We start from the raw sequence: 26,246 nt of genomic DNA, 5'->3' as shown, positions 1-26,246 counted from the left end.
CTTAAAATATTTGTTCCTTTTCTCACATATTTCTTCAGCCTGGGTGTATTGAACAGCAAAATATGTATTTTTTGCATCTTAAATGCATCTCAAATTGCCTTTTTTAAAAACAAAGCATAGTTCCCTTCAAATTTTACATTGAGGAAACTGTTCCCAAAACCTGATGGAATACTTGTAAGTAACAACCTCAATGTTTTTGGGGACAGTGTTTGTGTCAAATGTGGAGGGAACTATGTTTTAGAGTATGTTCAAACCGCTGTGTTCACATAAAGGATCCTTATGCAGCAGTGGGTGGTTGTGAAAGAATAAGCTGCTTTAACATGAAGTTAAAATGAATCTCACCTGAATATTGTCGAACAATTCAAGCATTCTGGTAAAACATTCTAAGCCAAGTGTGTTTGGGTAGTCTCGAGTGTTATTTCCTATGGGTGCAATTTTACAATTCCAAGGCACCACCAGAATAGAATTCATCACCTCAGCTGTGGGAGGCACACTATCTGTAGTTGAGCTTGAGGCATATTGATTGTGTGGGTGTATATATCCCTATATTTGGTCTCTTTCACTTCACTTCCACTTAGGAAATCTAATATTGACAATGGATGCCAAGAGCAAAAAGTATTTTCTTCCAACACTGTCCTATCTTGTCAAGAGCAGTTAATCAGTTACATATTTTGTTTGGATGGATTTTATAAGTAGCACCAAGCAGTGAACATTCAGAATAGCTCATTAGAGGCACTCTTAGCAAATTTCCAATTTAGTGCCAATTCCTTGCAGAAAGTTTTAGATTGCTAGATAGTCATCCTGGTTGTGGCTTTAAATGGGGTCTTGCTACAATGGGGTCTCTGCTCAGGTATGGGAATTTTTGAACATTGAGTTGACTGAATCAAGGGAGTCGTCTTCACTTTTTGATATTTCCATACTTTCTGCAAGTAGATCAGTGTCTGGAATGATCCATGTGCACTGGAAGATGCATGCAATGCACTGACCGTTTTCTCTCTCAAAGGTTTGCATGAGTCATTTTGCAGCAATGAACTGGACTTTTGTGTAGATTGCAACTCCATTTGTAGAGTTGGAAAATTCAAACTAAGTGGTTTTGAAGCCACATCTGCTAATTTACTGTAAGAGTGGAAGAGGAGGCAAGTGGATTGTTGGAGCAGAAACTGATGCACTTGTGATCAAGGCAAAGGACGCACCCAAAATCATCCTTTGGCACCCAGTTCCCATATTTGTAAAGGTGCAAATGAACAGTTAGAAGATAACAAAGTAATGGTAATGGGGGTGAGAGAACTGAACATTGAAGGGTTTTGATGCCAGGGTGGAATCCCAAACAGAGGGTTGAATACATGCCAACTGAAGTTTTTCCCTGTATTATCACCTTGAAACTGCATCATGTTAGAGCTGAGAAAGGGAATGAGTTCCAATAACTTTAATCTAAATCAGTAATTTAGCTGAGCACTTTGCTTCTAAGCGTAAAAGGTAATTTTGTATTAGAAAGTTTCCTTGACCAAGAAGGGTACAATACAAGCACTGTTGCTGAAATGAATTGCATTTGTTCCTATCATTAGATAAGACTATTAGATTTTCTGAGCACCATTCCCTCTCATTAAAACTGTCACGGTATTACCTTTTTTCCCCAGCCGACGCAGATGTGATGGGCCAGGTGGCCTCTTTCTGTGTCGTAAACTTTCTGTTCTGAGATTCTGGCCTCTAATGATGCAGGTATCGGCAATGTTAAGGTGCTGTGAACAGAAAATTCCTTTCTGTTGAACAGCATTAGTTTCTTGTTAGCAAAGAGATTTACTCTACTTTCTATTTTTAGACCTGAATATCTTTCCAACATGTTAGTTAGTGAGGTATGGCCTGCTAAAAATTAATATTGATGTATCAAATTTACTGTAATTTGTGAATGCACATTTTGATTTTTATAACCCTGGTCAAATACACCTGTAGTTTCCTTCTGCTTAAGAGGTAACGCAACGTTGCTTGAACTTGAGCAATGTTCCAGACATACTGAAAATAAAAACAATTTTGGAAAGGCATTCAATGCATGCAGTCGGCATGGTGAAGAATTCGATTATGGAGATGAAACTTCGATTCTCATATGTGGAAGTTTGGAAAATGTCTTTTTCTTGAGCTTCGGGTTCCTTCTGCCTGCCAGCTCAGGATATCTTTGTATCACGAAGTTGGTGAAAATGGATGTCATTGTTTTATTGGCACTAGTTTATGATCAGTATGTAAAGGCCAATTGGAATAACTAATTCACAAGCGAACTTATATAATTACAGCAGGCACATTTTTTATTAGAAAAAGTCTTTTACACTGGGCTTGACCTAAAGTCTGCTAATGTTAAGATAGTGGGCACATTTAGGCGGTGCTTCACCCATTAAAACATAATGTGGCCTTTAAGCAATTGTCTCAGTCAAGATGCCTTTCATCCCCTGCATCTTGCCAACTGTAATTTGAGTGAAGTGCAAAGATGCTGAGGTGTGATTATTTCTGCAACTCTGTTTGCCACAGACCATTGAGTGCTCTAATGTGTCTATGAACTGAGCTTAATCTTTTGGTGGAAACAATTTTTGGTGTAAATTAATCCTTCCACAGTTTCTTGTACAAAACTTCCTGTCCTATATACAGTAGACTAAGACTTGCCAATGTTTGCCACAGCTGGCTGCAGGTGTGTGATGAGAATGTGCCAGAGTATCTGCATGAAATTCTCCCTCACCTCCCCAAGAAAGCTCCAGGCCTCCATTCACCAGCTGTCAGCACCCAGCAACACAGATGGGATTGAGAAGTCAGTGTGGAAAATCAGTCTTTCTTTGATTGCATTAGAGCAGCAATAGGTATTAATAACTCAGAATAAGGAGTCAGCCACTTAAGGACTGAGATGAGGAGAAATGTCTTCACTGTTTTGTGAGCCTTTGGAATTCTCTATCCCAGAGAGCTGTGGCTGCTCAGTCGTTGAGCATATTCAAGTCAGAGATTGATGGATTTTTGGTTCCTATGGAATCTAAAAGATGGGAATCTAAAAGTGTTGCAAAGTGTAGCTGAGGTTGAAAAAATCAGCCAAAATACTCAATGACTGAGGTTCCCATATGATTAGAAAAGATTTCTGTCCAAATTGTACTTCTAATTTTCTTTAAAGCTGTATTGGTTAATTCTCTTGTTACTTGAGCTGGAGTACTGGAACATTTGAACTAAGCTAAATGCAATGACATTTGCAAACCAGGATAAAATGTCACATGATCAAACCTTGGAATATGTCCAATCAGAAGTCACAACCCTTGTTGAACATCTTGTAATAGTTTAACCATCAGTCTTTGAACTCAATCTTAGCCACAACACACACCATTTCCTTCATATCAGTCTTGACTCTGATTCATAAATCTAGAGCAACTTTAGTAAAGGGCAGCTTGTGTAGATTCGGACTGTTCTTGTTTTGCTTAATTGAAGTACAGCAACATACATTTGATTATGTTCTTCTAATATGCTTTGGAGAAAAGCATAGACAGACCAGTATTACACATTGGAATGATGGAGGACAGGCTGTTATTTCTTCTTGTTGGAAGCTCTTGTATTAGTTTTGATTAACATAGCTCATTTTGCATTGTAATTGAGATTAATCACCGTCCAAGTCAAAAACCAGACAAACATTAAATTAGCCAGGAGCAGTGACCACCACCGCCCCCTACCTTGTGTAAACACCTCAAACTTACCAATTTAATGACACAAGGCAGCCAGAAATACAAGTATGTAATTTGAACTAGAATTATGTGGCACATCCAAATTTTGTGGAGCAATAGGGCATCACTGTGTATATCCAACTTCCTGCCTCATGAAATCTGTATTTGTGCTATGTAGAGGAAGTGCAGATTAGGATGGGTGGGTGTGTAAAATTATAATGAGAAATTATCATTAACTTTAGCTGTTTTCTACCAAAATGGCAATATGCACTTGTTTTTTACCCAAGGACAGGGAGTCATGTTTTGGAATATCTATATGTAACCATGGGAGGGTCGTGGTGTAATTTTTGCTAAATATGCTAAGTTAAAGTAGCGCCAAAGAGATTCAGAGCATAATGCCTGGCGAAATGTAGATTAGATTCCAATGAAGTGTCTGTACCAAAGTACCTTGGGCAGTGTAAGTTAAAGTACGGTGCGTATAGTGACAGCGCTATTCTTGACCAGAACAGAGACTGTATTACTGTAACTGGGATTGATTTTATGCAAGATTTCTGTTTGCAGCTCATGGACTCTCTCTCTCTGTCTCTCAAAACTTTACTGTCTGCTGTAAAATTGTCTGTTTAGCTGTAAGCCTTGCTCTGCCTCCAGTTGGTTGACTGACAAAGTACTCTTTACTGGATGCTCTGGATTAATCTTTAGGGATCAGAAAGTATTTGTATATAAATGAGTAGATGTAATCCATGGCAGGGTAGATTAGTCATAGTTAATGAAAGGCCAGGACACTCGGGCCTTACTCATTTTATCCTTTGTGTTCTAGTATTTTCTAGTTCATGTAGTTTAATTCTGCTGCAATATTCAACTGACACTGGTATGAAATTGTTTTCAAGCCAGCTATTTCAGTTTGTCCTTAATTTTGCATGACTTTGTTGGCAGTGTTGCAAATCCAGCAAAATGCCTGCTTTCCGTTTTGGGGTATTAGTGTCAATGATACTGAAATATTATTGGCTCTGATTGGAAAAAGTGGCTTTAATGGATGGAGCTGCTTCCTGTTAGGAAGCTGACCATGCAGTATACAGCAGAAAGCTTGAGCTATTAATTTACTGTACTTGGACAGCACATGGAAGCTTCCATTCCTCATCTCCCCCATCAAAAGTGTAATCATTTTTAATGCTGTAATAATGCACAATTTTGTTCTTCGAAAACCGAGATGCTTTTCAATAGTAAGAAGTGTATTAAACACAGTGTAATCATTTTTATGAAGTCTTGTAACTGGCACATCTGAAGCAAATGCCTTTCACATAAATGTAAATGGCTATATTGATTGCCTTCAGTGTGTGTAAATGTAAATAGGTTCAGGACTGGAAAAAATATCAACCCGATCAAGCTCCTTTATATATTGAATTCATTTGTTTCCTTTTACATTTTCTCACTATTGTACCCTGTTCACTCCAAAGCATGGGATGATCTGGGCTGCAGGCATCTTTTTTTTTTCTCCTCCTTTGTTTTCCACTGGTTAGATCTTGGCTGTAATTTGTACCTTGTCCTTCATGTGCAGTAAACCCTCTGGGAATTGTGAACAAAACATGCATGTGAATGCTATAAGGTGCAGATGCTTCCTTTTTTCTTCTGGGTAGAGACTTAAACTTCCTTGCAACTTTCAGTCTCTTGATAAATTGTGAAAGAAAGTTCAATGTCTTGATCGCCCTCTCGTCCTGCATAACTGCCTGAGATGAGTCATAGTCATAGATTCATTGTCAGAGTTATATAGTACAGAAACAGGCCCTTCAGCCCATCATGTCTGTGCCGGCCATCCAGCACCCAACTATTCCAATCCCATATTCCTGCACTTGGCCCGTAGCCTTGTATGCTATGGCATTTCAAGTGCTCATCTAAATACTTTCTAAATGTTGAGGGTTCCTGCCTCTGCCACCTCTTCAGTCAGTGCGTTCCAGATTCCAACCACCCTCTGGGTGAAAAATTTTTTCCTCGAATCCCCCCTAAACCTCCTGCCCCTTACCCTAAATCTATGTCCCCTGGTTTTTGACCCCTGTGCTAAGGGAAAAAGCTTCTTCCTATCTAACCTATCAATGCCCCTCATAATCTTGTGCACCTCAATCATGTCCCCCCTCAGCCTTCTCTGCTCCAAGGAAAACAACCCTTGCCTTTTCAGTCTCTCTTCATAGCTGAAATGCTCCTGCCCAGGCAATATCCTGGTGAATGTCCTCTGCACCCTCTCCAGTGCAATCACATCCTTCCTATAGTGTGGTGACCAGAACTATACACCGTACTCCAGCTGTGGCCTAACTAGCGTTTTATACAGCTCCATCATAACCTCCCTGCTCTTATATTCTATGCCTTGGCTAATAAAAGCAAGTATCCCATATGCCTTCCTAATCACCTTATCTGCCTGTGCTGCTGCCTTCAGTGATCTATGGACAAGTACACCAAGGTCCCTCTGACCCTCTGTACTTCGTAGGGTCCTACCATCCATTGTATATTTCCTTGCCTTGTTAGTCCTCCCAAATGCATTAACTTACACTTCTCAGGATTAACTTCTTGTAGAATTCGTTGTAGACTGGCAAGTATACCCTGCCACCCCCCAACAAAAAAATGAGGTAATCCTACAAGTAGATTCTACAAAATACCAGATGTTAAATTATTTGCCATAGTCATAACAGATTCAGCCCATGCTGGCCCTCTGTAGAGAATTCCATTCAGTCCCATTAAGCATGTAACAAATTACCTTGGAAATAGTCTCCCCTGCTGCCCATGTACACACATTTCAATTGCTCTGGGGAAAATTACAGCATTTCCTGGTCGTATGCAAGATGCAACATTTCCTGAAATGCCACAGCTGGAAGAAGTGGCAGCATCCTCAAAGTAAATAGAACATCTGGGTGTTTTGGGTGCTGCTTCAGCAGCAGCTTGGAAAAGTGCATGGTATAGTTGCTTGCAGACTGAAAGCTAATTGTTCAAGGGTGGAAAGCTGCCAGGGAACCACATAGGTTGAGAGAAGGACACCATTCAGCCCATCTAGTCTATAGCTGCTAAATTAAAACTAATCTTACTGCCTTGCTCTCTTCCCGTTGTCGTTTCCTTTGCTTAAACTGTGTCTCTTTTCCTTGAAAAGATGCACTAATATCTGCCTCAAATACTCTAGAAAAGCATTCTAGCTTTCAGCAATGCTGTGCGTACAAATTTCTCATCTAACTGTTCACCTCATTCTGCATTTAAATCTTAAACTGATTCTTGGGCACTTAATCTTCAGCTCGAGGGAATTGTGTTTTTCCCCATTTATTTTATTGAATCCCTTCACAATTTATAAAAAAGGAACATAGAATTTCACTCTGCTACAGTGAAAAAAGTCTCATTATTTCATTTAACATCCCTGGTCTCAAAGAATTACATAGAAGTTTCACAAGTATAGGTCATTTGGCCTAACCTATCTGTGGTAGCATTCACACTCCATATGAGTAAATCATGTTTATCCAACCTCTTCCAATTTTCCTTTATCTCCCTTTTCATCCACCTATCCAATCTAATTTTGAATCTTGGCACAGGTTCTGCTTGAACTACTGACCCTAGAAGTGAATTCCACATCTCTGCAGCTCTAGATAAGGGGTTTCTACCATCCACAAACATACACTCCCTCCACCATCGCACAGTGGCAGCAGTGTGCACCATCTACAAGATGCACTGCAGCAGTGCACCAAGGCTCCTCAAACAGCACCTTCCAAACCTGCGACCTGTACCAACTAGAAGGACAAGGGCAGCAAATACATGGGAACACCACCACCTGCAAGTTCCCCTCCAAGTCACACACCACCCTGACTTGGAACTATATCGCTGTTCCTTCACTTTCGCTGGGTCAAAATCCTGGAAAACACTTCCTAACAGCACTGTGGGTATATCTACCCCAAATGGACTGCAGCGGTTCAAGAATGCAGCTCACCACCATCTTCTCAAAGGCAAGTAGGGATGGGCAATAAATGCTGGGCTGGCCAGCATCGCCCACATCCCATGAATGAATAAAAAAAAAAGGTCTAATTAAGGCTTTATATTGGCTCGTTATTACCCCTCTCATGTTCCAGACTTCTTGAAAAACTTAGAATTCCGTTAGTGTTTTTAAACACAGTCCTTAGGCTGTTAAATCTTTCCTTTAATGCTCTTTCAATCTGTGCCCTTAAGTTCCTCTGCTCCTTCTACAGCATTGAGCCTATTTTCATTTGGAGTATAATTACTGTTTTTTTTTCCAGCCAAATGCATTACCTCGTGTTTGACATGGAATTCCATCTGCCATGCATTATCCCATTTCCTCACCTTGTAAATAACCCTTTTCAGTTTCTTTTGGTCTTTTAAAGAATTACTGGTACCCATTATTTTGATATCTGCAAATTTTGACACCACTCCCTGCAGGTGTATATCCAAATTGTTGATGTACACAGTAAATAGAAGTAACCCCAGAATTGAGTCCTGTTGGACAGTGCTATTCAGTTCCAACTGAGACTTGGTTGAGGGAAGGGCATGATTGGCAACTAAATATCCCAGGATATCGATGCTTCAGGCGGGATAGAGAGGGAGGTAAAAGGGGTGGAGGAGTTGCATTACTGGTCAAAGAGGATATCACAGCTGTGCTGAAGGAGGGCACTATGGAGGACTCGAGCAGTGAGGCAATATGGGCAGAACTCAGAAATAGGAAGGGTGCGGTAACAATGTTGGGGCTGTACTACAGGCCTCCCAACAGCGAGCGTGAGGTAGAGGTACAAATATGTAAACAGATTATGGAAAGATGTAGGAGCAACAGGGTGGTGGTAATAGGAGATTTTAATTTTCCCAACATTGACTGGGATTCACTTAGTGTTAGAGGTCTAGATGGAGCAGAATTTGTCAGGAGCATCCAGGAGGGTTTTCTAGAGCAGTATGTAAATAGTCCAACTCAGGAAGGGGCCATACTGGACCTGGTGTTTGGGAATGAGCCCGGCCAGGTGGTTGAAGTTTCAGTAGGGGACTACTTTGGGAATAGTGATCACAATTCCGTAAGTTTTAGAATACTCGTGGACAAAGACGAGAGTGGTCCTAAAGGAAGAGTGCTAAATTGGGGGAAGGCCAACTATACCAAAATTCGGCAGGAGCTGGGGAATGTAGATTGGGAGCAGCTGTTTGAAGGTAAATCCACATGTGATATGTGGGAGGCTTTTAAAGAGAGGTTGATTAGCGTGCAGGAGAGACATGTTCCTGTGAAAATGAGGGATAGAAATGGCAAGATCAGGGAACCATGGATGACAGGTGAAATTGTGAGACTAGTTAAGAGGAAAAAGGAAGCATACATAAGGTCTAGGAGGCTGAAGAAAGACGAAGCTTTGAAAGAATATCAGGAATGTAGGACCAATCTGAAACGAGGAATTAAGAGGGCTAAAAGGGGTCATGAAATATCTTTAGCAAACAGGGTTAAGGACAATCCCAAAGCCTTTTATTCATAGATAAGGAGCAAGAGGGTAACTAGAGAAAGGATTGGCCCACTCGAGGACAAAGGAGGAAAGTTATGCTTGGAGTCAGAGAAAATGGGTGAGATTCTAAACGAGTACTTTGCATCGGTATTCACCGAGGAGAGGGACATGACGGATGTTGAGGTTAGGGACAGATGTTTGATTACTCTCGGTCAAGTCAGCATAAGGAGGGAGGAAGTGTTGGGTATTCTAAAAGGCATTAAGGTGGACAAGTCCCCAGGTCCGGATGGGATCTATCCCAGGTTACTGTGGGAAGGGAGAGAGGAAATAGCTGGGGCCTTAACAGATATCTTTGCAGCATCCTTAAACACGGTTGAGGTCCCGGAGGACTGGAGAATTGCTAATGTCCCCTTGTTTAAGAAGGGTAGCAGGGAAAATCCAGGTAATTATAGACTGGTGAGCCTGACTTCAGTGGTAGGGAAGCTGCTGGAGAAGTTACTGAGGGATAGGATCTATTCCCATTTGGAAGAAAATGGGCTTATCAGTGATGGGCAACATGGTTTTGTGCAGGGAAGGTCATGTCTTACCAACTTAATAGAATTATTTGAGGAAGTGACAAAGTTGATTGAGGGAAGGGCTGTAGATGTCATATACATGGACTTCAGTAAGGCGTTTGATAAGGTTCCCCATGGTAGGCTGATGGAGAAAGTGAAGGCGCATGGGGTCCAAGGTGTACTAGCTAGATGGATAAAGAACTGGCTGGGCAACAGGAGACAGAGAGTAGCAGTGGAAGGGAGTTTCTCAAACTGGAGACGTGTGACCAGTGGTGGTCCACAGGGATCTGTGCTGGGACCACTGTTTGTGATGTACATAAATGATTTGGAGGAAAGTATAGGTGGTCTGATTAGCAAGTTTGCAGACGCCACTAAGATTGGTGGAGTAGCAGATAGTGAAGGGGACTGTCAGAGAATACAGCAGAATATAGATAGATTGGAGAGTTGGGCAGAGAAATGGCAGATGGAGTTCAATCAAGGCAAATGCGAGGTGATGCATTTTGGAAGATCCAATTCAAGAGTGAACTATACAGTAAATGGAAAAGTCCTGGGGAAAATTGATGTACAGAGAGATTTGGGTGTTCAGGTCCATTGTTCCCTGAAGGTGGCAACGCAGGTCAATAGAGTGGTCAAGAAGGCATACGGCATGCTTTCCTTCATCGGACGGGGTATTGAGTACAAGAGTTGGCAGATCATGTTACAGTTGTATAGGTCTTTGGTTCGGCCACATTTGGAATACTGCGTGCAGTTCTGGTCGCCACATTACCAAAAGGATGTGGATGCTTTGGAGAGGGTGCAGAGGAGGTTCACCAGGATGTTGCCTGGTATGGAGGGCGCTAGCTATGAAGAGAGGTTGAGTAGATTAGGATTATTTTCATTAGAAAGACAGAGGTTGAGGGGGGACCTGATTGAGGTGTACAAAATCATGAGGGGTATAGACAGGTTGGATAGCAAGAAGCTTTTTCCCAGAGTGGGGTATTCAATTACTAGGGGTCACGAGTTCAAAGTGAAAGGGGAAAAGTTTAGGGGGGATATGCGTGGAAAGTTCTTTACGCAGAGGGTGGTGGGTGCCTGTAACGCGTTGCCAGCGGAGGTGGTAGACGCGGGCACGATAGCGTCTTTTAAGATGTATCTAGACAGATACATGAATGGGCAGGAAGCAAAGAGATACAGACCCTTAGAAAATAGCCGTCATGTTTAGATAGAGGATCTGGATCGGCGCAGGCTTGGAGGGCCGAAGGGCCTGTTCCTGTGCTGTAATTACCTTTGTTCTTTGTTTGTAATCCCAGGACAGAGATGTGAGCATAAGAGCAGGGGGGAGTGTTGAAATGGCAAGCAACCGGAAGCTCAGGGTCCTGCTTGCGGATTAAGCGGAGATGTTCTGCAAAGCGGTCACCCAGTCTGCGCTTGGTCTCCCCAATGTAGAGGAGACCACACTGTGAGCAGCGAACACGGTATACTACAGGACTCCATTCCATTCTCCCAGTTTCTCTGTCTCCGACGCATCTGCTCTGATGATACCTTCCATGACGGTGCTTCTGATATGACCTCCTTTTTGCTCAACCGAGGATTTCCCCCCCACTGTTGTTGACAGGGCCCTCAACCGTGTCCAGCCCATTCCCCGCACCTCTACCCTCACCCCTTCCCCTTCCTCCCAGAACCGTGACAGGGTTCCCCTTGTCCTCACTTTTCACCCCATCAGCCTCCATATCCAAAGGATCATCCGCTGCCATTTCCGCCACCTCCAGCGTGATGCCACTACCAGTCGCATCTTCCCCTCCCTTCTCCTGTCAGCATTCCGAAGGGATCGTTCCCTCCGCAACACCCTGGTCCACTCCTCCATTACCCCCACCACCTCGTCCCCGTCCCATGGCACCTTCCCCTGCAATCGCAGGAGGTGTAATACCTGCCCATTTACCTCCTCTCTCCTCACTATCCCAAGCCCCAAACACTCCTTTCAGGTGAAGCAGCGATTTACTTGTACTTCTTTCAATGTAGTATACTGTATTCGCTGCTCAGTGTGGTCTCCTCTACATTGGGGAGACCAAGCGCAGACTGGGTGACCACTTTGCGGAACATCTCCGCTCAGTCTGCAAGCAGGACCCTGAGCTTCCGGTTGCTTGCCATTTCAACATTCCCCCCTGCTCTCATGCTCACATCTCTGTCCTGGGATTGCTGCAGTGTTCCAGTGAACATCAACGCAAGCTCGAGGAACAGCATCTCATCTACCGATTAGGCACACTACAGCCTGCCGGACTGAACATCGAGTTCAATAATTTCAGAGCATGACAGCCCCCCATTTTACTTTCGTTTTTAGTTATTCTTTTTTTTTTTTTACATTTTTACATTTTTTACAATCTTTTTTTTTTTGCATTTATTTCATTTCATCTTAGTTTGTTCAGTTTGCTTACCCACTGTTTTTTTTCAGGTTTGCACTTGCTGCTGTTCAATGTTCAGTGTATTAACACCTAATCTGTACTAATGCTTTGTCTTTCAACACACCATTAACATATTGTTTGCCTTTGCTCCGTGACCTTTTGGTCAGCTATGTGGCCTGGTCCAATCTAGACCTCCTTTGTTATCTCTTGCCCCACCCCTACCTCACTTGCTTATAACCTGTGACTTTTCTAATATTTGTCAGTTCCGAAGAAGGGTCACTGACCCGAAACGCTAACTCTGCTTCTCTTTTCACAGATGCTGCCAGACCTGCTGAGTGGTTCCAGCATTTCTTGTTTTTATTTCAGATTTCCAGCATCCGCAGTATTTTGCTTTTATTTTGGTGCTCTCTGAATCACTTGGCCCCATGTGTGTTCATTTGTCTACAACCTAGATTAAGCTTAAATAAGAATATTTACCAGGGTGAACTTGTGCTACAGAGTGATCTGTATGGAACATCATGTGAAGCTTTAAAACTGGCAACAAAAAAAAGCTAAATCTGCTCGTCGCACATTGGGTGGCTCGCAAAATGAAATTGATGTGCTCTCGGTTCAAAAAGTGAAAACCACCAGTACATATCAAGTTCGCATTTTATAATGTATGAGATTGTGAAGCAGTGAGTTAGTTTCTCTAAAATACCACAGTCCTTTGGTCGAATGTGTTAAGTCCAACCTGTTAGCAGTTGTGAAAAAAAATCTCTTGCTCCCTTTTTAAGAGTGTTGGGAGCTTTCAGTTGTTGAGGTATGAGATTAGAATGAAATGACAAATTATTTTCTGCTAAATGTTAAGTCCAGTCAGGATTGTTGACTCTGCACCTGAAAATATCCAGCTGTTAACATTCTAATTAGGTGTTTAAAAATAATTGAACATTAGTGCACCCCTTTAAATCCATAAGACAAGCTTTGAAAATGGTCTAGTACATGTTAAATGGCTGACTCAGGATGGCAGAAAGACCTTGGCAAACTTTCTCTATTTTATTTTTAACAAAACTTCAGATGAAATGTGAGGTAACACTCTCTCCGGCAAATGACAACTTCTGTTGACAGCAGTGATAACATAATGCATTTGTCTGTTCAGTGAGTCATCAGGGGAGTAGTGTGCATCTTATGAAATATTTAAGTTCAGTTATCTTCCAAAATAAATATAATGTTGGGAACCAAGGTTCAGTGTTCATACTGTAACCATTTTAGGGCTGTAAGTGTTATGACGGTTGGGCGTACTAGCCTTTTTTTGGTTAGGCCACAAGCTCATTGTCGGCGTTGCTCCACTTTGCACTGAAACATTTTTTTGATGGCTAATTTTAGCCTGTGTGAAATTTATTTTTTGTTGCAAAGTATTGCCCCTTGTCTACAGTTGCTAAATGTAAGGACTGGCTATGTGTATTACACCCTATGACAAATTCCTAAGGGATATGGTAGAGTTGTGATTACCTTACTGGATTAATACTTCAGAGGATGTGTGTTTAAATCCCACTGTGGTAATTGGAATACAATTTAAAGGAAGATCTGGAAATTACAAGCTGATATCACTGAAAGTGACGACGACACTGTTGGAAAAACATAACTGGCTCACTAATGCCAGTTAGGGAACAGAATCTGCCATCCTTGCGCAGTCTGGCCTTTGTGATTTGAGGTCCACACCAGCATGGTTGACTCTTAACTGCTCTATGCAGTGGCATTGCAAACCATTCCTGTCAGGGCAGTAAATGCTAGCCTTACCAATGATTCCAACGTTACAAGGATGAAATATGAAAAAAAAATGCATGGTTACAACTTAACAGCAAGTAAATGACACCAAGAAATGTTAGAAATAGAAATACTAATCTTTTGCAGATATTTGCAGGGTTGACCAGGGTCCTTTACAGCTTGCTTGAGATGGGAATGGTTTGGCACTTCACTGGGGAAAAATTAGTTATTTTTAGTGAATCCAAATATCAAGACCATATGATTTCCATTTCTAACTTAAGGGACAATTTCACAGTTAATGTAAAAAAAAATGCAATTAAAGCTACAGATAACTTTACTGCAATCTAGAAACTACAGTAACTGAGCAGATTGCTGAAATTCATCTCTTATGAACTGTCATTTGAAATATTTCTCGTTCCCTAAGTAATCTGATTCAACAGGTGTTTAATCTTTTGGTTGCTGCCAAAACTGTCATTAACTATATCTAAATCATAGGATCGAAATTCTTTGTGTATCCATGCTATTGTATCTGCCTAGAACCAGTTTGTTTTACTTGATTTACTTATGAGCTTGTAATAAAATAGCCAGAGACTTTTTTCCCAGGGCGGAAAGGGCTATCACCAGGGGGCATAATTTTAAGGTGATTGGAGGAAGGTTTTGGGGAGATGTCCGAGGTATGTTCTTTACACAGAGAGTGGTGGGTGCGTGGAATGCACTGCCAGCGGTGGTAGTAGAAGCAGATACATTAGGGACATTTAAGCGACTCTTGGATAGGTACATGGATGATAGTAGAATGAAGGGTAGGTAGGTAGTTTGATCTTAGAGTAGGTTAAAGGTTCGGCACAACATCGTGGGTCGAAGGGCCTGTACTGTACTGTACTGTTCTATGTTCTATGGGACTGAATTTTCTCATAATCATGGGCGCCTTTCCTAAATTGTTCAAATACACCTTTTGGGTAAAATAAAAGGCATTGCTGGTTCACTTCCTTGACCGGGAGTTCTCCCCCTGACCAGTGGACCCTTTCACCCACCTTCAGTATTCTCGCTTCACCTGGACCCCGCTCTCTGGCCTGTTACACACTCTTGATCTTTTCATTGAGAACTGTGAGCAGGGCTTCGGCCATCTCAATTTCTCCACTTTCCTCACTCACTCCAACCTGTGTCCCTCCAAACATGCTGCACTCCGTTCTCTCTGGACTGACCCCAACACTGTGATCAAGCCCACGGGCAAGGGCAGTGCTGTTGTCTGGCATACTGACCTCTACCTTGCAGAGGCTCAGCATCAACTGTCAGAGACTTCTTCCTAACTCCCCCAGACCATGACCCCACCACCAATTATTATCTGAAAAGGAAGAATGTGCAGGGCTACTGGGAGTGGCATGAGGTAAACCCTTTCGGAGAGCTGGCCAGACATGAAGGGCCGAACGGCGGCCTCCTGATTCTGCGATTCTACTCCTTATTCATTTGAACTGATTTGGAGCAAATTTGCAAATATTGCTTAGCATTATACATAGGTGGGAGGAATTCAAACAAAGTTTGGTAATTGGGTACATATGTTCAAATTGTTAACTCGCTGAGGTTGATTCAGTTGGTTGAGGTTGAATGAATTGATGTTGACCCACGTGAGATTTGAGATGAAAATTGAAGACGACGGTGTTGGATTAGATTGCTGTGTTTAGGTACTAACTTGTCACTTTTGGACATATTGGAACCAGAATGGAAGCAACAGGAATGTCTGAGCAGATAGCAGATTCATTTTCAGAGCTGTGCCAATCAATGTAGCACTGAAGATTGAAGTGATGTGTTCTGATAATCTCATCAGAACTTTTGGATTAGACTGATCCATAGGTAGGCTGATTTGCAGGAGCCTTGTAAAGTGTGTCAGAAAGAACCAAGGTGATTGATTAATTTTACCTTCAATTTTCATCTGTAGTTGTGCAAGAAGCATCATTTTGGCATCAACAAGACGGAGAAGATTACCCAGTCTCCAGATGACTCCAAGTTTTTGCTCAAGACGTTGAGTCAGATTAAATGCAATGTGGCTGCTCCAATCAAGAAGAAGGTGAGTGAATGTCGTCTTGAAGCTTTTCAAAATATTAGCCTGCCAACCCGATGCACTGCAACTGTGGTTCTTCAAACATATTATATGGAACCCTAGCACCTTGAGTGGTAAAATATTTGTTAGCAAACAGTGTAAAAGATGTTGGACTAATCTGGCCTTGTCTGAATATCAATAAGTGATTAACAAAGGTTTTGATGTACAATAACTGGCAACTGTTTTGTCATAAGTTTTAGAGCTAGTTTTCTAACTGATCGCTCTAATAATTTTTCTCTTGGTGGGTGTGACCATCACTTATCCCTGGAATTAATCTGCTGTGTTGTCAGTCTGGCATCTTCTTTAAGAAGATGACCAAATAGTACAAATTGACAGCCATTTTTTTCTGGCAGAACACATTTCTTTTGAAATTCTGGTGTTCCATGTATTGGTTTAATGGGCGAGTTTAGTATTTCGTAAATGGTGAAACTAATTTATTTGATTTTAAATTGTAGATGACTTTAAAGTGAAATTTTAATTTGAGTTTGATAGTTTATGAATGATCATAGTATTGTACTATTGATTCCACCCAGTGATGGAGTCAGGAGCTAGTATTGAAATCTGGGCTGCAAACCGAGGAGTGCAATTGAGATCAATCTTGGTGGATCTATTCTAAACCGTAACTGGTGCTTCACTTGTCATGTGAATTGCTGAGCTTGGCTGTACTGCTGAAAGGAAAAGCTGAGCAGAGACTTGATGGCTCCCTGTAGGGAGTGAGAGAAAACTGGAGGTGCATCCATATCCGAGCTTTTCACAGCCATTTTTTTTAATGAGACCGCAAAAACAATTGATCTTCCTGGCCAAGGATTGGCCAATCATTTCTTGCTGTTGCTTGCTATGTGACATCCTGCTGAAGCTAATGGTGCTTCTGCTTATAAAAAATGGCTAAGGCACTTCCGCGAAGCCAGTTGATGAGCATCATTAAAAAAAAAAGCCCTGCGGCGTTGTAACGTCCCTACTCCTGAACCAAGCAATGATCAGCTGCAGGTTTATTAAAAGGTAGGACTTTGTGAAAAGGGCTGTGAATATAATTTTAACGGGTGAAATATTTTAATTGAGCTTTAAAATGTTTTGAAGAAACAGGAATTCATTGAAAACATTGGATAATGTTGGGTCGCTTGCCAAGTAGGCTTGATAAAGGGGGAAAAATTCCATTTTTAGTTAACAGACACGGGGGGAAGGAACTACAGTGAATCATTACTGTAAGTGTGCTGGCTGAGGTTTTGAAATGGAGCACTGGTGCATTCTATTCTTAGAAACAAGAAAGGAGCCTCGGGCAGTCAGCAGGGTCTTGTGATGGAAATGTATGGAAATGAGCTCTGGCAACTGAATGAGCTTCTTCGAAACGCATGACCATTCCCCAAATACCAAGTAAAATAAAAAATACTTACCATTTACTAACCCCAAGTTATACAAGTAAACTTTACTTAGAAATTATATGACTTTATCTCTAAGATAGTTTGATGTACAAGACGCAGTTAGATTCTTGCGCCACTGACTCTCCCATCATTGAATCCCTGTGGTCAGTGGCCACATCAATGTAATTTTCAGGCTGGCAGTGAACAAGACCTTTTTGTACTGAGTCTTTCTGGCTGCTGCTGGTATCACTCTGGTAAGTAATTGCAGCCAGTGGCAAATTGTAACGTCAAGTGTTGCACCATGGTATCATCTCACATGAATGTAACTATTTTGTCCATAATGGTGCAATGTAGTGATGCCGATACTCTACAGACTGGCAAAACTGCCACAGTTTGTGCATGACCCTTCCCTTTTGCTGTCACTACATAAGCAGGCAGGCCGTGCAATTTAGAAGTAAATTTGGGAGATTGACACACTTTGATTCCTTGCCCATGACCCAGCTTGACTGACAGATATTGTAAGTGTTCAAGGTTGACAGTGTGGTAGGCATGAGTACTGATGGTCAAAAGGTTGATGTAGATTCTGGGCGCTGGTTCCTGCTACTTAACTGCTAAATTTGACTCCGTTCACCCACATATTTGTACATCTACCAAACTCCGATACCATAAACACCCATAGCAAAGATTAGGATAAAAGAGCTGGATTAAGCAAAATAATAAAGAGGAGTTTCCCCAATGTGCTAGGAAATAGGAATCTATTAAAACCAGGCCAGTATAAAACTTATGTATTCCTTTGGCTCGGTTTTCATTTTTTACTTGGTTATGGCTCTACAAAGTGCCTTTCTACATTAAATACACTGGATAAATGCAAGTTTTTGTAGTTCATTGGTTTATTGGATAACGATACTAGATAACTTGTAGGTGTGTTTGAGAGAGGGTCTTAAATGAGTTAATGGTATTTAATTTGCAGATATTTGTAAGTTAGTTATTGTGTTTTAATTAAATCATTTGCTTAAATGTAATGTGCTCATTTATTTTGGTTATTTTAGCAACTTATTGTTACAGATAGACATCACTGCCCAGGATATCAATCAGATGTTATAGGTAAACCTGGTGTATGAATGGGTGGACATAGTGCTTTATGTCCATGACATCAACTAATCCTTGACCTGTTGCTTAATCCAATAATAGTATTACTTTTTTAAAAATCTCTTTTACCATGTATTATTTTTATTCATGGGATGTGTGTTACTGGCAAAGCCAGCATTTATTGCCCATCCCCAATTGCTTTTGAGAAGGTGGTGGTGAGCTGCTTTCTTGAACTGCTGCAGTCCTTAGTGTAGGTACACCCACAATGTTAGGGAGGGAGTTCCAGGGTTTTGACCCAGTGACCATGAAAGAAAAACAATTTAGTTCCAATGTCAGGATGGTGAGTGACTTGGAGGGAAACTTGCAGGTGGTGGTGTTCCCATGTGCCTGCTACCCTTGTTCTTCCAAACCAATGACCTCCACCATCTCGAAGGTGTTGCCTAAGGAGCCTAGGCGAGTTGCTGCAGTGCATCTTGTTGATGGTACACACGACCGCCACTTTGTGACGATGATGGAGAGAGTGAATGTTTAAGGTGGTGAGTGGGATGCTGATCCAGCGGATGACTTTTTGTCCTGGATGGAGTTGAGCTTATATGTTGGAGCTGCACTCATCCAGGCAAGTGGAAAATATTCCATCGCTTTCTTGATTTGTGCCTTGTAGATGGTGGGCAGGCTTTGGGGCGTCAGGTGAGTTACTCGCTGCAGAGTTCCCAGTCTCTGACCTGTTCATTTTGCCACAGTATTTAGATGGCTGGTCTAGTTAAGTTTTTGGTCAATAGTAACCCCCACGATGTTGGGTGATTCAGCGATGGTAATGCTGTTGAATGTCAAGCAGAGATGGTTAGATTCTCTTTCGTTAGAGATCGTCATTGCCTTGCACTTGTTTGGCATGGATGTTATTTGCCACTTGTCAACAGTCAGGCTTGGGCTGATCAGATCTTGCTTCATGTGGGCACGACTGCTTCAGTATCTGAGGAGTTATGAATGGAATGGAACACTGCAGTCACCAACAATATCCTCACTTCTGACATTATGATGGAGTAGAGGTCATTGATGAAGCAGCTGAAGATAGCTGGGACTAGGACATGACTGTGAAAAACTCCTGCAGCGATGTCCTGGGGCTGAAATGATTGCCCTTCAACAACCGCAACCATCAGTTAGTGGAGAGTTTTCCCCTGATTTCCATTGACTTCAATTTCACAAGAGCTCCTTGACATTGCACAGTCAAATGCTACCTTGGCAGTGAGGGCAGTCTTTTTCACTTCACCTCTGGAATTCGGCTCTTGTCCATGTTTGAACCTAAACTGTAATGAGCTCTGGAGCCATGTGGTCCTGGTCAATCCTAAACTGAGCATCAGTGAGCAGGTTATTGGTGAGTAAGTGCCACTTGATAGCACTCAACGACAACTTAACTTGGCTGTTTGAGAGCAAACGATTGGGGTGGTAACTAGCCCGATTGGCTTTATGTTGCTTTTAGTGGACAGGACATAGCTGGGTAAATTTCTTCTTCCTTGGCCAATGTTATAGCTGTTCTGGAACTTGATGAGAGGCACGACTGGTTCTGGGTCACAAGTCTTCAGTACTACAGCCGGGATGTTGTCAAGGCCCAGAGCCTTTGCTGTATCCAGTTGTTTCAGCCATTTCGCAATATCATGTGGAGTGAATTGAACTGGCTGAAGACTGGTATTTGTGATGCTGAGGACCTCTGGAGGATGCTGAGATGCATCAATCATTTGGCACTTCTGGCTGAAGATGGTTGCAAGTGTTTCAGCCTTGTCTTCTGCACTGATCTGCTGGGCTCCTCTATCATGGAGGATGGGGGATATTTGTGGAGCTGCCCCCCCCCCCCCCCCCCCCCAGTTAGTGTACATGTCCACCACCATTCATGACCTAGATCTGGCAGGACTGTAGAGCTTTGATCTGATCTTTTGGTTGTAGGATTGCATAGCACTGCTTACAGCATGTTGCTTCCGTTCATATTCGTAGTCCTGTGTTGTAGTTTCACCCAGGTCAGTACCGAATTTTTAGGAATGGCTGGTGCTGCTGCTGGCATGCTCTCCTGCAAATCTCATTGAAGCAGGGTTGATCTCCGGCAATGATAGAGTGAGGGATTAGTTTAGTTTAGAGATATAGCACTGAAACAGGCCCTTCGGCCCACCGAGTCTGTGCCGACCATCAACCACCCATTTATACTAATCCTACATTAATTCCATGTTCCTACCACATCCCCACCTGTCCCTATATTTCCCCACCACCGATACTCGGGGCAATTTATAATGGCCAATTTACCTATCAACCTGCAAGTCTTTGGCATGTGGGAGGAAACCGGAGTACCCGGAGGAAACCCACGCAGACACAGGGAGAACTTGCAAACTCCACACAGGCAGTACCCGGGTCGCTGGAGCTGTGAGGCTGCGGTGCTAACCACTGCGCCACTGTGCTGGGTGATGCGGTTACAGATTGTGATTGAATGCAATTCTGCTGCTGATGGCCCAGATTGCTTCATGAATGCCCAGTTTTGTGCTGTTAGTTCTGTTCTGAATCTATCCCATTTAGCATGGTGGTACTGCCACAAAACATGTTGAAGATGGGATTTTATCTCCAGAATGCTGTGCGTTGGTCGCTCGTACCGATACTGTCAAGGACAGATGTATTTGCAACAGGTAGATTGAGGCTGAGTTCAAGCACGTTTATTCCCCTCATGGTTCACTCACCACCTGTTGCAGATATGTCCTTCAGGTCTGAGCCAGCCTGATCAGTAGTGGTGCTACTGAGGCATTCTTGGTAGTGGAAATCCCCATCCAAAGTACATTCTATGCCCTTGCTCCCCTTAATACCTCTTCTATTGAACTCTCGCTTCTCTGTTGCCATTTAATGCTTTCAGGGACAGGCTTCATGCTGTTCCTTCTCTTCCCGAGGGTAAAATACCTGACCTTGCTGACTGGTCGGCGAATAGTTGAACCATACAGATCAGGGAAGTCCCAGGTTCAGCTTCAGGTTTATGTTGGCCTCAGCCAGGGTAGATTAGGGAAGTTAGAATTGGCCTCAATTCCGATTGAGGTCATAATTCAAGCAGAATCCCCTTCTGGTGGAGGAAGTGTGAATATTATTACATCTGAGGTGGGAGGAGTGCACTGTTAATTCAGTCCCACTTCTCCACAGGTCACATATATTTAAAATTCCCCACTTAGCAAAACAATTGAATACACTGTTTTTCCCAGAATAGAACACACTGGCCAGGTTTCTTTTAATGAACAACAAAATTATCAGTTCATTATAAAATAAGACTTAACTAGTAATGAATTAAAACATAAAGACAGATTAAAACTTTTGAAGTCCCAACATGAAATTTTAATGACCCTTTTTACCTTGGCATCTCACACTCGCGCGCACACACAGATTCATTCATATATATATATATATATTTTATACCGATTAACTGAAAAAATAAAAAGGAATTTTGGATCAGAGCTCTGTTGCAGACAAAAAGCACTAGGGTTGAAGAAAACAGCAGATGAGATGTTCCAAAACTGGCATTCCGAGTACACGTAGACAGGTCACGAGGATCTTTAGAACAGTTCTTTTCAGGTGCCGTTGAGAATTATTTTAGCAGGCTTTCTTCAAATACAGGAAGCAAAATGAATTGATACAGTGGACTTCTCAGGGTCTTTAGAGTTTTGCTGGAAAACTAAGCTGGGTTGTGGTCATCTCTTCCTTGGAATTCTCTCCTTCTGTAGCAAACTTGACTTTATCTTACTCCTTAAGGTAAAATATACACATTGACACACAATCAAAAAGCTTGTCATTTTTCTGCCCATCCCAGGCGCTCTGCTGCTACTGGGCTTGTCGAATCAAGGGAATGCTTGTCACTTCTCTGCCCATTACCAGGGTTTCTGTTCTAGCTTTAACTTGAGTCATGTGACGACCAGTAAAATTGTCGTCAACAGTTCCTTCAGTGTCCCCTTGGCGGCTTCCATTAAGACAAAAACTGGTCCAACATTTATTCAATCTAACTATAAATTCCTTTTTAAAAAAAAAAGTATGTTTTTAGTGAAAAATATAATCACTTTCACAACACAATCTGATGAGAACCAGATGAGATTCTACTAAAATTCCCTTGCAGTTGAAAAGCCTGCCCATGCTTGACTACAAAGCCTCACATGTGAATAGTATTAACTGAGGCAAAGCATCAGAGGTTGAATGAAACAACTGGAGCTGTGCCCCAGTGGTATGGTATGACCGCTCAAGACAAAGCCCCCAATTAATATACATCGCACTGTAAACAATTCAGTCCCGTCGCCCCACAGGTCACATCATACATACCTTAAAGCGTTCCAAATCGAAGAAAGTTGCAGCTGAATTGAACCAATCTAGTAACCCCGGAATGAGGTGAACCAAACCAGGTATCTTTAGATATCAACAAATGAACTGTTTATTAAAACAAATCCTAAAATCTTAAACACGAAGATAAACCAATATCTAAATATCTTATAACGTATTTACAGAATCTAACTCCTGCATCCACATAAATATACCCAAACTATCGGTAATTTGGTGTTTAATTAGCTGCCCGAAGCAGAGAAATAACAGTCTTGATTTTATGTTCCTTAGGAAGCGGAATCTTCAATGTAGACACAGTCCAAAGTTGCTTGAAGTCTTCGCAGTTGTCCAATGGGGTGGGAAAAACAAGTTCTTGAACAATAGGAGATTCATTAGCCCAGTTCAGCAGTTGAAATATTACTCTTTTTCCAACGATGAACACAGCAGATCAACAATTTGCTACCACTTTCAAAAGAATGAATCTGGCTTGACTTTTTTTTTAGAATTTTGAAAGAGAATAATAAATAAACAGACTATATTCTCTCAATTCAATTTAAATGGTCTGAGAGCACTCCTTTCAGGTGTGTCTCAGCTGTGTCAACTGTCTCTCCAAAGCCAGTTTTCAAAGTTAAATGGCAACACTGAATATCCTGTTGTCCCTATCGATGGTTGTATCCAGGCAACCAAGATGCACCTTCATTTGGTAACTTCTGAAGCTGGCTGCCTTGAAGTACTGATCTCTTACAGCCTTAAAGACACACTGCGTATTTCCCGAGGAGAAAAAAAAAAACAGGATCATGACACCCAGCAAGAAGTCTGTCTCTTCAGGCGAAGGGAAGGTGAGAAAATTGTTGAAGAAAAAGGTGAGGAGGAAAATAGGCAAGGTATTAAAGTCAGTGTTATACAGCACAGAAACTGTCCCTTTGACCCATCATGTCTGTGCCAGCCATCAAGCACCTATCTATTCTAATCCCATTTTCCAGCACTTGGCCCGTATCCTTGTATGCTATGGCGTTTCAAGTGCTCATCTAAATACTACTTCAATGTTGTGAGGGTTCCTGCCTCTACCACCCCTTCAGGCAGTGCGTTCCAGATTCCAACCACCTTCTGGGTGAAAAATTTTTTCCTCAAATTCCCCCTAAACCTCCTGCCCCTTACCTTAAATCTATGCCCCTGGTTATTGACCCCTCCACCAAGGGGGAAATCTATCTTCCTATTTATCCTATCAATACCAATCATAATTTTGTATACCTCAATCATGTCCCCCTCAGCCTTCTCTGTTCTAAGGAAAACAACCCTAGCCTATCCATTCTCTCTTCATAGCTGAAATACTGCAGCCCAGGCAACATCCTGGCGATTCTGCTCTGCACCCTCTCCAGTGCAATCACATCCTTCCTATAGTGCGCTAACCAGAACTGTACACAGCCTACCAGCTGTGGCCTAACTAGCGTTTTATACAGCTCCATCATAACCTCCCTGCTGTTATGCCTAAAGGCAAGTATCCCAGATGCCTTCCTAAACACCTTATTTACCTGTCCTGCCTTCAGTGATGTATGGACAAGTACACCAAGGTCCCTCTGATCCTCTATACTTCCTAGAGTCCTATCATCCATTCTATATTCCCTTTCCTTGTTAGTCCTCCAAAAATGCATCACCTCACACTTCTCAGGATTAAATTCCATTTACCACTGCTCTGCCCATCTTACCAGCCCATCTATATCGTTCTGTAATCTCAGGCTTTCCTCCTCACTTTAGGACACCGCCAATTTTCATGTCATTTGCGAACTTACTGATCATACCTCCTACATTCACATCTAAATCATTAATGTACACTACAAACAGCAAGGGTCCCAGCACTGATCCCTGCGGTACACCACTGGTCACAGGCTTCCACTCGCAATAATAACCCTCGACCATCACCCTCTGCCTCCTGCCACTAAGCCAATTTTGGATCCAATTTGCCAAATTGCCCTGTATCCCATGGGTTGTTACCTTCTTAACCAATCTCCCATGCGGGACCTTATCAAAAGCCTTACTGGAGTCCATGTGGACTACATCAACTGCCTTACCCTCATCCACACCTCTAGTCACCTCCTCAAAAAATTCAATCAAGTTCGTTAGACACGATCTCCCCCTGACAAAGCCATATTGACCATCCCTGATTAATCCCTGCCTCCCCAAGTGGAGATTAATCCTGTCCCTCAGAATTTTTTTCCAGTAGTTTCCCTACCACTGATAGACTCACTGGCCTGTAATTACCTGCTTTATCCCTGCTACCCTTCTTGAATAATGGTACCATATTCACTCTCCTCCAGTTCTCTGGTACTTCTCCTGTGGCCAGAGAGGATTTGCAAATTTGTGTCCGAGTCCCTGCTATCTCCTCCCTTGCCTGACATAGCCTGGGATACATCTCATCTGGGCCTGGGGATTTATCCAATTTTAAGCCCACTAAAGCAGCTAATACTTCCTCCCTTAATTTGTTCAAGTATATCACAATCCCCCTCCCTGATCTCTACACCTACATTGTCCTTCTCCATAGTGAACACAGATCATTTAAAACCTCACCTATGTCCTCCAGCTCCACATACACATTGCCATTTTGGTCCCTAATGGGCCCTACTCTTTCCCTGGTTATCCTGTTGCCCATAATATACTTATAAAATGCCTTGGGATTTTCCTTTATCTTGCCCGCCAGTGTTTTTTCATGTCCCCTCTTCGCTCTCCTAATTACTTTAAGTACCCCCCCTACACTTTCTACACTCTAGGGCCTCTGCTATTTTCAGTGCTTTGAATCTGCCATCAGCCTCCTTTTTTTTTCCCCCCCTTATCCAATCCTCTATATCTCTTGACATCCAGGGTTCCCTGGACTTGTTGATCCTACCCTTCACCTTAATGGGAACATGTTGGCTCTGAACTCTCACTGTTTCCTTTTTGAATAACTCCCACTGGTCTGATGTTGACTTTCCTGCAAGTAGCTGCTCCCAGTCCACTTTGGCCAGATCCTGTTTTATCATATTGAAATCTGCCTTACCCCAATTCAGTACTTTTATTTCCGCTCCCTCTTTGTCCTTTTCCATAACTACCTTAAATCTTAGAGTTATGGTCACTATCCCCAAAATGCTCCCCATGATACTTCTACCATTTGTCCGTCTTCATTCCCTAAGATTGGGTCCAGTATCGCCCCTTCTCTTTTATAGGGATCTCTACATGCTGACTCAAAAAGCTGTCCTGTATGCACTTTAAGAATTTTGCCCCTTTAAGCCTTTTGCACTAAGACAGTTAATATTGGGGGAGTTGAAATCCCATACTATAATTGCCCTATTATTTTTACACCTGAGATTTGCCTACATAGCTGCTCCTCTCTCTCTCCCTGACTGTTTGGAGGCCTGTAGTAGACACCTAGCCAAGTGACTGCCCCCTTTTTGTTAAGTTCCACCCATATGGCCTCATTTGAGGAACCTTCTAAGATATCATCCCTCCTTACCGCAGTAATTGACTCCTTGATCAACAGTGCAATGCCACCTCTTTTACACCCTCCCTTGTAACGGCTGAAGATTCTATACCCTGGAATATTGAGCTGCC

The 26,246-nt window shown here is 42.3% G+C and overlaps 1 protein-coding gene across 2 annotated transcripts in view; it reads left to right on the top strand.

Annotated features, from left to right (window-relative positions):
• inpp5f (inositol polyphosphate-5-phosphatase F) overlaps nt 1-26,246 on the top strand; it is a 244,755-nt gene that overhangs the window by 137,456 nt on the left and 81,053 nt on the right. For both annotated transcript variants that reach the window (XM_068052894.1, XM_068052895.1), the window contains one exon: nt 15,736-15,864. In XM_068052894.1, the coding sequence (XP_067908995.1) occupies nt 15,736-15,864 (129 nt within the window). The remainder of the gene's footprint in view (nt 1-15,735; nt 15,865-26,246) is intronic.

Source organism: Heterodontus francisci, chromosome 20, assembly GCF_036365525.1.
Source record: "Heterodontus francisci isolate sHetFra1 chromosome 20, sHetFra1.hap1, whole genome shotgun sequence".
NCBI classification, from domain to species: domain Eukaryota; kingdom Metazoa; phylum Chordata; class Chondrichthyes; order Heterodontiformes; family Heterodontidae; genus Heterodontus; species Heterodontus francisci.
Note: the sequence above shows the minus strand (reverse complement) of the source record. Positions and strands in the feature narration are given on the sequence as shown.